Here is a 14,610-nt window from a genome sequence, read left to right on the forward strand (position 1 = left end):
AATTTCCGAGCTGGAAATCAGAGAAGCCAGTTGTGTTAGTGGTAGTGTATCAGCCCCCTGCTGGCGCTTATCTAGAGTTTTTATCTGAATTTTCAGATTTCCTTTCTGGATTATTGATCAGTACAGATAAATTCATCATAGTGGGTGATTTTAATATTCATATGGATGTTGAAAGCGATAATCTTAAATTAGCTTTCAATTCTCTTCTAGAATCAATGGGTATCTCACAAAAAGTGGACGGGCCGATGCATTGTTTTGATCATACTCTCGATCTCGTTCTCACCTACGGTGTTGAAACTGATGATCTGTTGGTGTCACCTGTTAACTCCCTTTTATCCGACCATTATTTAATAACGTTTGAATTGAATGTTGTTGATGTTGAAGTGCAGGGCAGGAGGTATTATTTTAGCAGATGTTTATCTGATGAAACTATCAGCTAAATTTAAGGAGGCCATTGCTCATCTTGCAACAGTGGAAAATAGTGAAGCCTCTACTTAAGCAATAGAGGCCAGTGACCTGGGTTCTACCTCTGATGTTGATGTTGATTTTCTTGTTAGTAACACTGCTGATCTGTTGCACTCAGCTTTAGATGAAGTTGCTCCTTTGAAAAGGAGGGTTTCTAGCCACAGGAGCTTAACTCCCTGGTACAATTCAGATATTCGCATGTTCAAACAAAACGTGCGTAAAATGGAAAGGAAGTGGTACTCTTGTAAGTCTGTAGACTCCTATCGTGAATGGAAAGATATTCTAATAGTATATAAAAAAGCCATTCGCAAAGCAAGAACAGCTTATTATTCAACGTTGATAGAGGATAACAAAAGTAACCCACGTTTTCTGTTCAGCACTGTAGCCAGGCTGACAAAGAGTCACAACTCTGTTGAGCCGTGCATTCCTGCAGCTCTCAGTAGTGAAGACTTTATGAGCTTCTTTAACAGTAAAATCACGAGAATTAGAGAAGAAATCAACCAGCCGGTTGTGGGCGTTTCTTCAGCTTTAGCAACTTCCCTAGGCTCTGACTTGACTCTAGACTGTTTTGACACTATAGACCTCCCTGAGCTGACTTCACTCGTTAATAGAGCTAAGTCTACCACATGTATGTTAGACCCCATCCCGACTCGACTATTCAAAAATGTTTTTTCTCTTATTGGTGCGACAATACTAGACCAAATTAACCTATCCCTAAGCTTAGGATATGTACCACAGGTTTTCAAAGTGGCAGTAATCAAACCTTTACTTAAAAAACCTTCTCTTGACCCAGACACCTTAGCTAATTATAGGCCAATTTCCAACCTTCCATTTGTATCTAAAATTCTGGAAAAGGCAGTTTCAAGCCAGTTATGTGACTATTTGTATAGAAATTATCTATTTGAAGTCTTTCAGTCGGGGTTCAGAATGCATCATAGCACAGAGACAGCACTGGTTCGAGTCACGAGTGACCTCCTTATGGCCTCAGATAAGGGATTAGTGTCCATATTGGTTCTACTGGGCCTCAGTGCTGCTTTTGACACTGTAGATCATGGCATTTTACTGCACAGGTTAGAGCATGTTGTTGGGATTAAAGGGACAGCTCTACGTTGGTTTAAATCATATCTATCTGACGGGTTCCAGTTTGTTCATGTACACAAGGTTTCTTCAGAACAGTCAAGGGTCTGTTATGGTGTTCCGCAGGGTTCAGTGCTAGGGCCAATCTTGTTTAGTTTATACATGCAGCCGTTGGGAAGTATAATCCAGAATCACGGCATACACTTTCATTGTTATGCTGATGATACGCAGCTCTACTTGTCTATGAAGCCGGATGAAACAGAACCGTTGGTTAAACTTCAGGCATGTCTTAGGGACATCAAGGAATGGATGTCCAGAAATTTCTTGCTTCTAAATTCAGATAAAACAGAGGTTATCATTCTTGGTCCAGAGCATCTTAGGAAGGGACTAGATGGTGTTGCGATGGCTTCCAGTGCAACTGTGAGAAACCTTGGTGTTGTTTTCGATCAGGATTTGTCGTTTAAACCATATGTTAATCAGGTTTGTAAAATAGCGTTTTTCCATCTCCGTAATATTGCAAAAATTAGGAAAATCCTCTTGCAGAGTGATGCAGAAAAACTAGTTCATGTAGTTCTTGTATCTTTTAGACTATATTACTGTAATTCAATTCAATTCAATTCAATTTTATTTATATAGCGTCTAATACAACAGATGTTGTCTCTAGACGCTTTCCAGAGATCCAGAACATGAACATAAACATAAACATAAACATAAACATTAACCCCCGAGCAATTATTATATAAACAATGGCAGGTAAAAACTCCCATAGTGGGAAGAAAAGCCTTAAGCCAAACAGTGGCAAGGAAAAACTCCCCTTTAGGAGGGAAAAACCTTGAGCAGGACCAGGCTCATAAGGGAAGATTGGAAGTTGGTTCAAGTAATTTGCTGAATAGGCTCCAGCTGATCCAGAATGCAGCAGCACGAGTGCTGACAGGAATCAGCAGGAGAGACCACGTCTCTCCAGTGTTAGCGTCGCTCCATTGGCTACCTGTAAAATTCAGAATTCAATTTAAAATTTGATTACTTGCATATAAAGCCCAAAACGACTTAGCTCCGCAGTATTTACAAGATTTGATAGTGCCTTATGTTCCTGGCAGAGCTCTCCGCTCCCAGGGTGCAGGTTTACTCGTAGTTCCTAGAGTATCTAAATGTAGATTTGGAGGGCGGGCGTTCTGCTATCAGGCACCATTACTTTGGAACCAACTTCCAATCTGGGTTAAGGAGGCTGACACCACCTCCACCTTTAAAACTAAACTTAAAACCTTTCTGTTTAGTAAAGCCTATAGTTAGTGTTTAGTAAACCTCTAGCTGGTGTTGGTAAATCTCTAGGTAGTGTAAACTCTAGTGTGTTAGAGTCAGTAGTCATAGTTGCAGCTATAGACAAGTTTACGCGCCAAAACACGGGCGCTGCCATTCCTCTGCATCAATGCATGTCATTTCCGGTGGGAGGGGTTTGCGCAGCATTTACCGGTGTAAACACAGCGGCGTGGACACAAACCTAAAGCAAAGAGTCGCTGCTCGTGAGTTTTTAATGTCGACAACTATGTCTTAGCCATGGGAACACGGTTCTACTACTTTGACTGGAGATGGCGTTACTCCCCCCACCCGAATTCAGTGCAAAACTGGGAGGATAACGTGATGACAGCAGCAGAACTGACAGCAGGATCTGCTCCTACTTCCTGCAATCCGCAATGGACAAACTGAAAGTTTCTGAGGTTTATCAATATCTGCACAGAGACAAAGTCGGTTTTGTCATGTCATACAAACATGATCGTTTTGTTTATTTGAAAGCAAATGTCGAGCCTAGCCAGTGTTTGAACAATGCAGGGCATAAAGCTCGGCTTCTGTAACTGAAGCTGGAGAAGTCAGACCTGCGGGATGTTCGTGTTGCTGGACCTGGAGATCGTGTTCCCATTCAGCTGCAATCTTATGGAAGGTAACAAGATTATTTGACATATATGTCTTCATTTTTGGTATCCAAACTACATCATAGTCTACTTGGCTTTTTTTTTCTCTAGGTAGAAAATGCTGTGAGACGGGAAAACCGGGCTTGCCTGCACTGACTGACAGAACAGCTGGGTCTGAAAGAAATGCTGGTCAGAAGATGAAGTGCAGGACTGTCTCAGAAAATTAGAATATTGTGATTTTTTCTAATGCAATTCATTCATTCATTATCTTACCCGCTTTATCCCTTACGGGGTCACGGGGGTCTGCTGGAGTCTATCCCAGCTCATTTTAGGTGAGCACACCCTGGACAGGTCACCAGTCCATCACAGGGCCACATATAGACACACAAACCATGTTCACAATCACACTCACGCTCACACCTACGGGCAATTTAGAATCATCAATTAACCTAATATGCATGTTTTTGGACTGTGGGAGGAAGCCGGAGTGCCCGGAGAAAACCCACGCAAGCACGGGGAGAACATGCAAACTCCACACAGAAAAGCCCCTGCCGGGCCTGGGAGTCGAACCGGGGACCTTCTTGCTGTGAGGTAACAGTGCTAACCACTAAGCCACCGTGCTGCCTGGGCATTTTTTATAATGCAATTATAAAAACAAAATGTCATACATTCTGGATTCATTACAAATCAACTGAAATATTGCAAGCTTTTTATTATTTTAATATTGCTGATCATGGTTTACAGCTTAAGAAAACTCAAATATCCTATCTAAAAAATGTTGAATATTCTGCGAATCTTAATCTTAAACTCTAAACCATAATCAGCAATATTAAAATAATAAAAGGCTTGCAATATTTCAGTTGATTTGTAATGAATCCAGAATGTATAACATTTTTGTTTTTTTAATTGCATTACAGAAAATAAAGAACTTTAACACAATACACACACAACAGGAAGGATCTTTACCAGTCGTCACCAACTTCACAGCCATCTTCTACCACTCCAGAACCGGCACAGGAGGTGAAACTCTGTAGGACTCATGAAGAGTGGAGGACCAGCCCTGGGAATATTCTCCTGCAGCTCTGCCTCCCGCCATCACCCAACCAACTTTCACACATACTCCCAAAAATTGATGATTTTGTTGAGGGAAGGTTACAGTTCTGCAGTAAATATCTCAGAATTTTAAAACCAAAATGAGCAGCCTTATTTAGGAACCAACAGATGTTTGTACTGTGAAAATAAAGTTTGATGAAACTTAATTTCATTTCATTATTGCACTGAACTACGATCATGAATGATAGGCCTTATCTTCCTTAGAGTGCTACAATGTCTTTTAACAGTTCATCATTCATAGTAAGCTCATACTGTACATTAATAATGGATGAATTTTGAGTTTTGAGGAAACTAAACAAATGGCTTCAACAATAAAATTCATATGTTTAATCTTAACAGGAATAAAAAAGTAAAATATGGGGTAAGGGAACTGTCAATCGAATTTGTGCACATAAATCAAATGTGTGCATATTATTCTACAGTTATGCATAAATAAAAAATTTAAATATTTGTCAAATCATACATATAGTGTGTATTTTCTCTGTAATCCGTGTTCATAATCTTCTAATCACAGAGAAAATACACTACATATTATATGTATGATTTGACTTAAATGTTTACATTTCTATTTATTTATGCACAACTGTAGAATATGCACACATTTGATTTATGTGCACAAATTCAATTAACAGTTCCCTTACCTCCATAGTAAAATACAAAAGCATCCCACACAATTACATCACTATAAAAAATATTCATATATAATATTAAAAAATACAATGCACACAGTATTTGCTGTTTATCTTTATTTAATGAACAACATCACTTGTGTAGCAGGCTCGGCCTCAGGCAGGCTGACAGGTTTCAGGACCATCTAAAAAGGGGAAGAGAAAAACATCACAATGGTCAAAATTGTACCATTTGTGTTTGTGTTGTACATTGCACTCACACACACACAATCATCACAACAGCCAGCCAAATTGCATTATATTTACGTTGCACTGCAAAAACTCAAAATCTTACCAGGAATATTTGTCTTATTTATAGTTAAAATGTCTCATTTTTAGTCAAAAAATCTCATTACACTTAAAACAAGAGTATTTACCAAAAAAATAACTTATTTGACAATTTTCACCTGTTTCAAGTACATTTTCACTTGAAATAAGTAGAAAAATCTGCCAGTGGGACAAGATTTATCTTCTTATTACAAGCAAAAAAATCTTGTTCCACTGGCAGATTTTTTCACACGCAGCCACGCACACACACACACACGCATTGTTTGTCCCATCTCAAAACCATCAACTGCCTTATAAAAATACCAGTAGCAATGTTAGTGTATGACAACTTCTTCATAATTAACAGTACTGTCAGCTTCACAGCTAAAGTTGCTGAACTTACCCTCAGATCCATGTTTTTTCTCCGGGGGAGGCAGCGGAAAAAAGTAAACAAAGCAGCGCATGGACGTGTCTCTTTGCAGCTGGTTTTCTGGTCGCAGCTCTCTCTATCTGACCACTCCTTCAGGTGCTTCCTCGAGTTCTTACATCCAACTGCCGAGACATGTCGTTCCCGAACCACTTTTTTTCTTAGAAATATCCATTTTGTCCCTCTTTGTCAGAGCAATGTTGCCACTCTAATCAATTGGAAACCGCCAAAACGGAAGTGGACTGCTTAGAGGGAGGAGTTTAGGAAGTAGAGCGGAAACGGCTCGTAAACTTGTCTATAGAACAAGACTATAATAGTTAGTCTCAAATATAGCTTCGCGGTAGATATGCTGCTATAGGCTTATGCTGCAGGGGGGCACCGACATGATCCCTCTCACCCTTCTTCTCCTCTCCTTTTCCCTGCCTCTCTTCTCCATTACCATTTTTATTTATTATAAATATTTCATAGCTATCATTTTTGTCCATCGTTCCTGTAGTTTCTTGTGCCGGCCCCCCTTTTTTCTCTTTTGTGCATGTTTGCAGGCTGGAGCCTCGGGAGCTGCGTTCTGGCCTGTGTTTCCGGACCCATCCCCGGTCATCCCGTTGCTGCTTCCACCTGCCTACGTGGATGTCTGCTGTTGCTGCTTCCGCCTGCCTGCATCCCCCCCCCCCCCCTCTGGTCATCCCGCTGCTGCTTCCACATCATGACTGCTATGTGCTGCTGACGCCCCCCCCCCACCTCTGGTCATCCCGCTGTTGCTTCCACCTGCCTGCTGTGTGCTGCTGACGTCCCTGACTCCCCCGGTCTGGCCTTCGGCAGGAGGGTCCCCCCCTATGAGCCTGGTCCTGCTCAAGGTTTCTTCCCTCCTAAAGGGGAGTTTTTCCTTGCAACTGTTCGGCTTAAGGCTTTTCTCCCACTATGGGAGTTTTTACCTGCCATTGTTTATATAATAATTGCTCGGGGGTTTATGTTTATGTTTATGTTCATGTTCTGGATCTCTGGAAAGCGTCTAGAGATAACATCTGTTGTATTAGACGCTATATAAATAAAATTGAATTGAATTGAATTGAATTGAGAGGCTGGTCCTCCACCACCTGCGCCCCCTGGTGAGCTCCTCCATGGACCCGCTGCAGTTTGCCTACTGGCCGAGCATCGGGTTTGAGGACGCCGTCATCTTCCTGATGCAGAGGTCCCTGGCCCACCTGGAGCGGGCTGGAAGCGCTGTGAGGATCATGTTCTATGATTTCTCCAGTCCCTTCAACACCATCCAGCCACAACTGCTGGGGGACAAACTGGACCATGCTGGAGTCTGCCAGCCGCTGACATCATGGGTCCTGGTCTTCCTCACAAACAGACCACAGTTTGTGAGGACAAGAAGCTGTGTGTCTGACACGGTGGTCTGCAGCACAGGAGCTCCACAGGGGACCGTCCTGGCCCCCCTCCTCTTCACTGTCTACACGGCCGACTTCACCCACCACATAACAACCTGCCACCTCCAGAAGTTCTCGGATGACTCCGCCATCATCGGTCTCATCAACAACGGAGACGAGAGGGAGTACCGAGAACTGAACCACAGCTTTGTAGACTGGTGCCAGCGGAACCGCCTCCAGATTAATGCAGGGAAAATGAAGGAGCTGGTAGCGGACTTCCACCGGCGCAAAGTTCCCCCCTCTCCGGTGAACATCCAGGGAACAGATATTGAGATTGTGGACTCTTACAAGTACCTGGGTGTTCACCTGAAGAAAAAACTGGACTGGACCATAGACGCTCAGGCACTTTATAAGAAAGGCCAAAGCCGACTCCACCTGTTGCGCTGACTGAGGTCCTTTGGAGTGAGGGGCGGCCTCCTGAGGACCTTCTATGACTGTGTGCTGGCGTCGGGCATCTTTTATGGTGTGGTCTGCTGGAGCAGCACCATCACAGCAGCAGAGAGGAAGAGACTGGACAAGGTGGTGGGGAAAGCCGGCTCTGTCCTGGGCTGCAGTCTCCATCCGGTGGAGGTGTTGGGGGAGAGGAGGATGGTGGCAAACTGCCATCCATCATGGACAATGTCTCCCACCCCCTTCATGAGACTGTCAGAGCCCTGGAGAGCTCCATCAGTGACCGGCTTCATCACCCACGATGCATCACTGAGAGGCATCACAGGTCCTTCCTCCCCGCTGCCATCAGACTCCACAACCAGGCTGATCACAGTAGCAAATGGACAGTAACAACAAGATGTGCAATATCTTTATACCTCATACACATCCTATCGGCTTTCTTTTGCACAACCTTTAATTTCATTCCACTGTATATATGGTTTATATTTTGTAATTATATTAATTATATTTTTATCCACGATTTTTGCCCATTTGTTACCACCCCGTGCTTCTGCCTAAAGGCTCAGTTATGCTTCTGCGTCAAAATGACGCCGTGCCTACGGCGTGTGGTTTGGATCGACGCAGAGGACACGCCGTCACCTGCGGCGTCACTGACGTGCACCTCCTGAAAATTGTAACTACGCGTCGAGGAGACGCCGTCCACACGCAGACCGAGAGGGCTGTGATTGGTTCGTTTGAAAGCGAAGCATTTCCGGTTTCCGGTTTGAATCAGTAGTGAACTTCCAGGGCTCTTTTCTTCGTTTATGTGTGATTTTTTTTGTTTTTGTTTTTTTGCACAATAGTTGTCCTTATTTCTTTGATTTACTGTGACCGGAAAAAGTCGGATAAACCATTCAGAAAAAGATCGCTAACTAGTGGCCGCGGGGGGTACTGCACCGCGACCAAATGGAGAGACGGAGAAGTCAGAAGGGTTCAACACAGCGTCACGGCTGCGGCGTGTGCTCTGCGTTGGGGTGACGCAGAAGCATATTTCAGCCTTAAGTCAGTCCTGGGCATTGCCATCCTCTGCCAACCCCGGGAGGGCCCTACATTGAGCTCAGGTCTCCTTCTTAACCTGAGGAGTAAGCATATTTTTTACTTTTTATCCCTCTTTTGCTGCATGTTTGTGTTGTGTGTACTGCTGCTGCTCAAAGCAAATTTCCCCACTGAGGGATGAATAAAGGACTATCTAATCTCTCTAATCTAATCTTGTATATCAAAGTGTAAGCAGCTGTTGCTGGTGGATAGGCCCTAAACAGTGTTTGACTGCTGTCTCTTTTCTGTATGTCTGGGTTATTACATTTTGAATTAAACTGTGGGCAGTGGAAGGGAGACTGTCCCAGCAGTACTGGGTCACAGGGCAAGACTTTGAACAAATCGTCAGTCCATCAAATGAATTACAGAGAGAGACACAAACTCGGACAGACTCACACTCACAACCTTCAGTTTAGAATCACCAATTAACCTAACATACATGTTTTTAGTCTGTGGGAAGAAGCCAGAGTACGTGGAAAACCCCACACAGGCCCAGCACATTTAACAAAGAAAGACCTCATCCAAGATTTGAACTATCTTTTTGAGAGAACATGTGAAACATGCTGCAAACATTTGAATGATCTAAGCTTCCACAAGCAACAGAGTCTACTCTGTTCTTTTCAGTCTCCATTCAGTCCAATTGTATCTTTTGGTAATAATAATAATAATAATCTTTATTTATCAGCATACATTTCACGAAACACACTGAAATTAGTCCTCCGCTTTTGACCCATTACTAGTTGGAGCAGTGGGCTGCCATTTTCCAGCACCCAGTGAGCAATTGGGGTTAAGGGCCTTGTTCACCTTGGGTACCAACCTGGAGACTTTAAGCTGGGTCCTCAAAACCCAAGCCCACCTATGTAACCACTAGGTTAGTAACCACTAGGTATGTAACCACTCCTGTTATCCTCCGCCACCTCCAGCTGTTCTCCCACCATGGAAATATTTTTACCTCATCATCTGCATCATCTGCACTAGTCTAGTTCAAGATGAGGTGATTGCTCGCCCACCATGCCACAAATTGGTCCACCAGTTCTCTGTACTCAGCCTTCTGTCCACTGCTGATACAATACCTCAATGCCAAGTATTTAAGTATTTCTGAGATGGCAGGACTCTTGGCAGGAAATTCGATGTGTACAGGTGACCACCTGCTCAGACACAAAATCCTTCTGTTGCTAAAACTGGTCTGTTTGCCTGGTGGTCAGTAGTGGAGGCATCCACTTGTGTTTTCTAGAGTTTTTCCAGAAAGCAAATCAAGCTGAATTGTTTTAAAAGCAGTAAAAATAAAAAAATGTGATCATGTCAATGCTAGCTATTTTATCCCGATATGAGTAGGCTGCTAAGACACGAAGATGATTGCATCTCTCGGGACTTTCATACTTTCATATTGCGACATTAGGGCAAGTGGTATATATAGTTGATGAAGGCAGATATTTTTTTCTTTTTAAGATTGAAACAAGTAAGAATGTCTTTCACAGCACTGGGCTATTCTTCAAATTCACACTAAGGCATAGCATCTGCTATGGAATCCTACTTACCTGAAATCCCACACTAGTTCAACAGGGTTAGGGTATAGACTTTGACTTGCCCATTGCGACACTTGGTTTCTTTTCTTTTCTAATATTTTTTGTGGTGCCCTCACACTTCCACTTGAGACTCTCAAGCTGTCTCTTTATTTGACTGCTGGGGACAGACAGGGTGAAGGGGGAGGCAGTGCAAGTTACAGCAAGATCCAATGAGTTGCAGGCTGAGGCTAGGGAGCAAAATCCTAAGCACCATCCTGAGGTAAACCTGTTGAAAAAAACACATTCTGCTCATTGACTCTGACAAAGCTTCCATCAGTCTGATCCCACTTCACCTTGAAGCCGGTGACCTTTTATCTCTGATGACATATCGCCCATATTGTTTTTAAGAAGCTAGGTTAAATCCTTTGCAATAACAACAAAGCGCAAGTTCCTCCTTAGGGAATATACTGTATGTGCGCTGTTGTTCTTCAATTTCATAACAACCTTGTTTTATAGGGGTTTAATCCTCTTTGTGAAAAGATTTAAAATGTATTTGCTCAGGATGCTCCTGACCTGAACATGAAGACTGATTGTATATACACAATCTACTCAAATGCTGAAAAGAACAAAACAAAAAAGAAAGTATCAAATCATCCATATAATTCATTTACAACACTTGGCTAGTCCAGCATCCCTCCATCAGTCCACATATATTCAAACCTTGGCTTTGCTCTTTGATGAGAAGTGTTTCTGGACAAACAAGGCCCCCAAGGCCATGCCAAAGTGTTTGTTGGCTTGGGTGAGGCACAGTTTGCCCAGCTCCAGTTGCTGCTCGGTGCCATCAATCTCTCGGGAAAACTCATGAATGGTGCTGCGGAAGGCAGTGGACAGGTGCTCACTTAGAGCTGCCACGATGCGCCAGAGCATGTAGTTATGGAGAACCCTGGAACAGAAGAGATAAAGTGACAGCATTTAGTTCACCTCTGAAAAATACTTTGTACTTGGTCAGAAAAACTGTTTGAGGAGCAAGAGTCAGGGGTTAACATATGTTTAAAACATAAACACTTTTAGAAATGTTTCTTCCAAAACACTTTTCTTCAAAATATGATGTTCCTGTTTATATTAATAATAATAATTAAAGCTGCAAGGAACGATGAACGGGCCCTCACACCCTTGTGCACGTTCAGGCTGCAGTGGAAGCTTGTATGACTTCATGTAGATTCTTCAGGCCTGGACATTTAGCGGATGACACCAGCCACGACTCTCTATATCATCTCTATATCATGATCATTCAGAAGAAGGGGCGGGGCTAATTTGCACCAATTATGTTCAAGGACTCAAAACCGAGTCCGATGACACCACCAACGACTCTTTATGTCAAACCATTCAAAAGTTATGGCAGAAAATAGGAACTATCACATATCGACCAATCAGAAGAAGGGGCGGGGCTAACTCATGCCAATGAAGGTCAAGTACTCAATACAATACAATACATAATAATAATAATAATAATAATAATAATAATAATAATAATAATAATAATAATAGGAACTGTCAAATATGGACCAACCAGATGAAGTGGGGGCGCGCTTTTTGATATCTATCATCACCACGGTAACGCTTTTGACTGAGAAAAGTAATGCGCGTCGTCGCAGGATCGATTTTGATGTATAACACACCTGGGAGCACGTTACGGTTCGGGTGAAGAAGCGGCCGAAGAAATGGCATAAATTGTGCCAAAATTACACGGTTAATTCAAAATGGCCGACATCCTGTTCAGCTCCGCCCATGGCGCCAAGAGACTTTTCTTTAAGTTGCGACATGATACAGGTGTGTACCAATTTTCGTGCACGTCTCGTACGTCAAACCGTATTGTGGGGCTTGAGGCACAAAGTTTTCTAGGGGGTGCTGTTGAGCCATTTTGCCACGCCCATTAATGAAAACCATTAAATATCACATTTTTTGCCAGGCCTGGCTTGCGTGCAAAATTTGGTGACTTTTGGGGCACGTTTAGGGGGAAAAAAGGCCCTCATTTTGTCGGAAGAAGGAAAAAAAAAAACAAGGAAAATTCCTACAGATATTCCTACAATAGGGGCCTTCGCACTGTAAGTGCTCGGGCCCATATAATGGTTATGAGATACATCTTAGTTGTAACTTAGGGTTGATCTGAAGAAAAGAAAGAGAAGGAGGGGGTAATGGGCAGTGGATCCTGTTGGTGTCCCCCTTCAGTATAGGCCTATAGCAGCATATCTACAAAGAAGCTATGTTTAAGACCTATGTTTATGACTATGACAACTGGCCCTAACACACTAGAGTTCACACTAACTAGAGGTTTTACTAAACACTTACGTTTAAGTTTGATTTTAAAGGTGGAGGTGGTGTCAGCCTCCTTAACCCTAATTGGAAGTTGTTTCCATAGTAATGGTGCCTGATAGCAGAACGCCCGCCCTCCAAATCTACATTTGGATACTCTTGGAACTATAAGGCCGTTTTGGGCTTTGTACGCAAGTAATATAACTTGAATTGGATTCTAAGTTTTACGGAGAGTCAATGGAGGGAGTCTAACACTGGAGAGACCTGGTGCCTCTTGTTTATTCCTGTCAACACTTGCGCTGTTGTATTTTGGATCAGCTGGAGGATATTCAGAGAATAACTTGGACGTCGTGATTAATATGCTGTTTAAATGACAAAATCATGATCAAGTATAACTCCCAAGTTTCGCACAGTAGTACTGGAGGCCATCGCAACATCATTTTATCCCTTCCTAAAGTGTTTGGGACCAAAAATAATAACATCTGTTTTATCAGAATTAAGAAAAAAAAAATTAGTGGATATCCAGGTCTTAATGTCCCTAAGACATGCCTGACGTTTGGCTAACGGTTCTGTTTCATCTGGCTTTATAGACAAAACAGAGGTGTATCACGTGGTTCTAGATAATACTTCCCAAGGGCTGCATGTGTAAACTGAACAAGATTGGCTCTAGCTCTTAACCTGTTCGGAAACTTTGAGATTATAAACACCTGGTTTACAGAAATGTAAACGCCATCTTCTTGATGGTGAAAAATTCTCTCCTTGTAAAATTATGGAAACTTAAAGGGGAACTATTATGAAAAACAGGTTTCCTATTGCTTTAACATATATAGTGGTCCCCCCTCAGCCTGCCAACTCAGAGAAGAATAACCAGATTCTGCAGTGTCTGTACAGCCGCCCGGATGAGCCGTCCAGTGTCATGTGACTTTTACGAGCTGTTCAGATTCTGCTCCCATCGTTACGTAAAGACGGGAGCGACGCCCACAACTAACTCTTGCCAGAACAACAACAACAACTCCACCGGCTGGAGCTTCCGCCATTTTTTCGTAGCGGTGCATCGCATCATTCGCGCCATCGCGTCAATGTGTCAGGCAGCCAATCAGCACAGAGCCTCATTATAAGGCCCCGCCCACTCAGAATCCCGCATAGATAATGAGGTTAGAGAATGGGAAGATAAAAACATGTCTCAGAGGCTGAATTTCTAATTTATTTCGCAAAAAAAATCAAAAGCTTGTTTTTAAGACATTCAAGGCCTGTTTAAAATAGGTAATAGATGCCATAATAGGTCTCCTTTAAGTGGCCTGATCCAAACTCTTTTTTAGAAGTAATTTCGTTTGATACACACTCATACAAATGTATTATGTATTATCTCGCCCTCTCTCTCCCTCATTATTTGCAATATTTATTGAACCTTTAGCAGCAGCTATTAGACAAAATCAAAATATTAAAGGTATACAATGCAAAATATTAGAGCACAAAATAAGTCTTTATGCGGATGACGCACTCCTCTTCCTCCAGAACTCACGATCTTCACTATCACAGACAATCGCACTTATAGAGGGATTTTCATCTCTGTCTGATTATTCTATTAATTGGTCTAAATCCACTGTTTTGTGTGTTAACTGCAATTTTAGGAATATAGCCAATACTCAATTACAATCAGGGAACATTAGATATTTAGGCATAAACATCTCCCCTAGGCTGTCAGAGTTAATAAAATTAAATCATGTTCAGCTTATAAAGAAAATAGAAGATGATCTTTCCAGATGGAGCTCTCTCCCCATTTCACTCATGGGTAGAATAGCCACCATTAAAATGATGGTCTTACCAAAAGTAAATTATTTTTTTTCTCAATGATACCATGCAAACCCCCTCTTTCCTGGTTTAAATCGTTGGACTCATATGTATCAACATTTCTGTGGAAAAATAAAACACCATGTATTAGTTTAAAGACATTGCAAAAATTCAAAGAATATG

At 42.3% G+C, this 14,610-nt stretch overlaps 1 protein-coding gene across 1 annotated transcript in view; it reads right to left on the reverse strand.

The window, feature by feature from the left end:
- The window catches only part of LOC133442205 (endothelin-converting enzyme-like 1), a 164,094-nt gene that overhangs the window by 84,435 nt on the left and 65,049 nt on the right, over positions 1 to 14,610 (reverse strand). The window contains exon 7 of the mRNA XM_061720153.1: positions 11,044 to 11,266. Coding sequence (XP_061576137.1) covers positions 11,044 to 11,266 — 223 coding nt within the window. The remainder of the gene's footprint in view (positions 1 to 11,043; positions 11,267 to 14,610) is intronic.

The sequence above is a fragment of the Cololabis saira genome, chromosome 4 (assembly GCF_033807715.1).
Source record: "Cololabis saira isolate AMF1-May2022 chromosome 4, fColSai1.1, whole genome shotgun sequence".
Classification (NCBI taxonomy): Eukaryota; Metazoa; Chordata; class Actinopteri; order Beloniformes; family Belonidae; genus Cololabis; species Cololabis saira.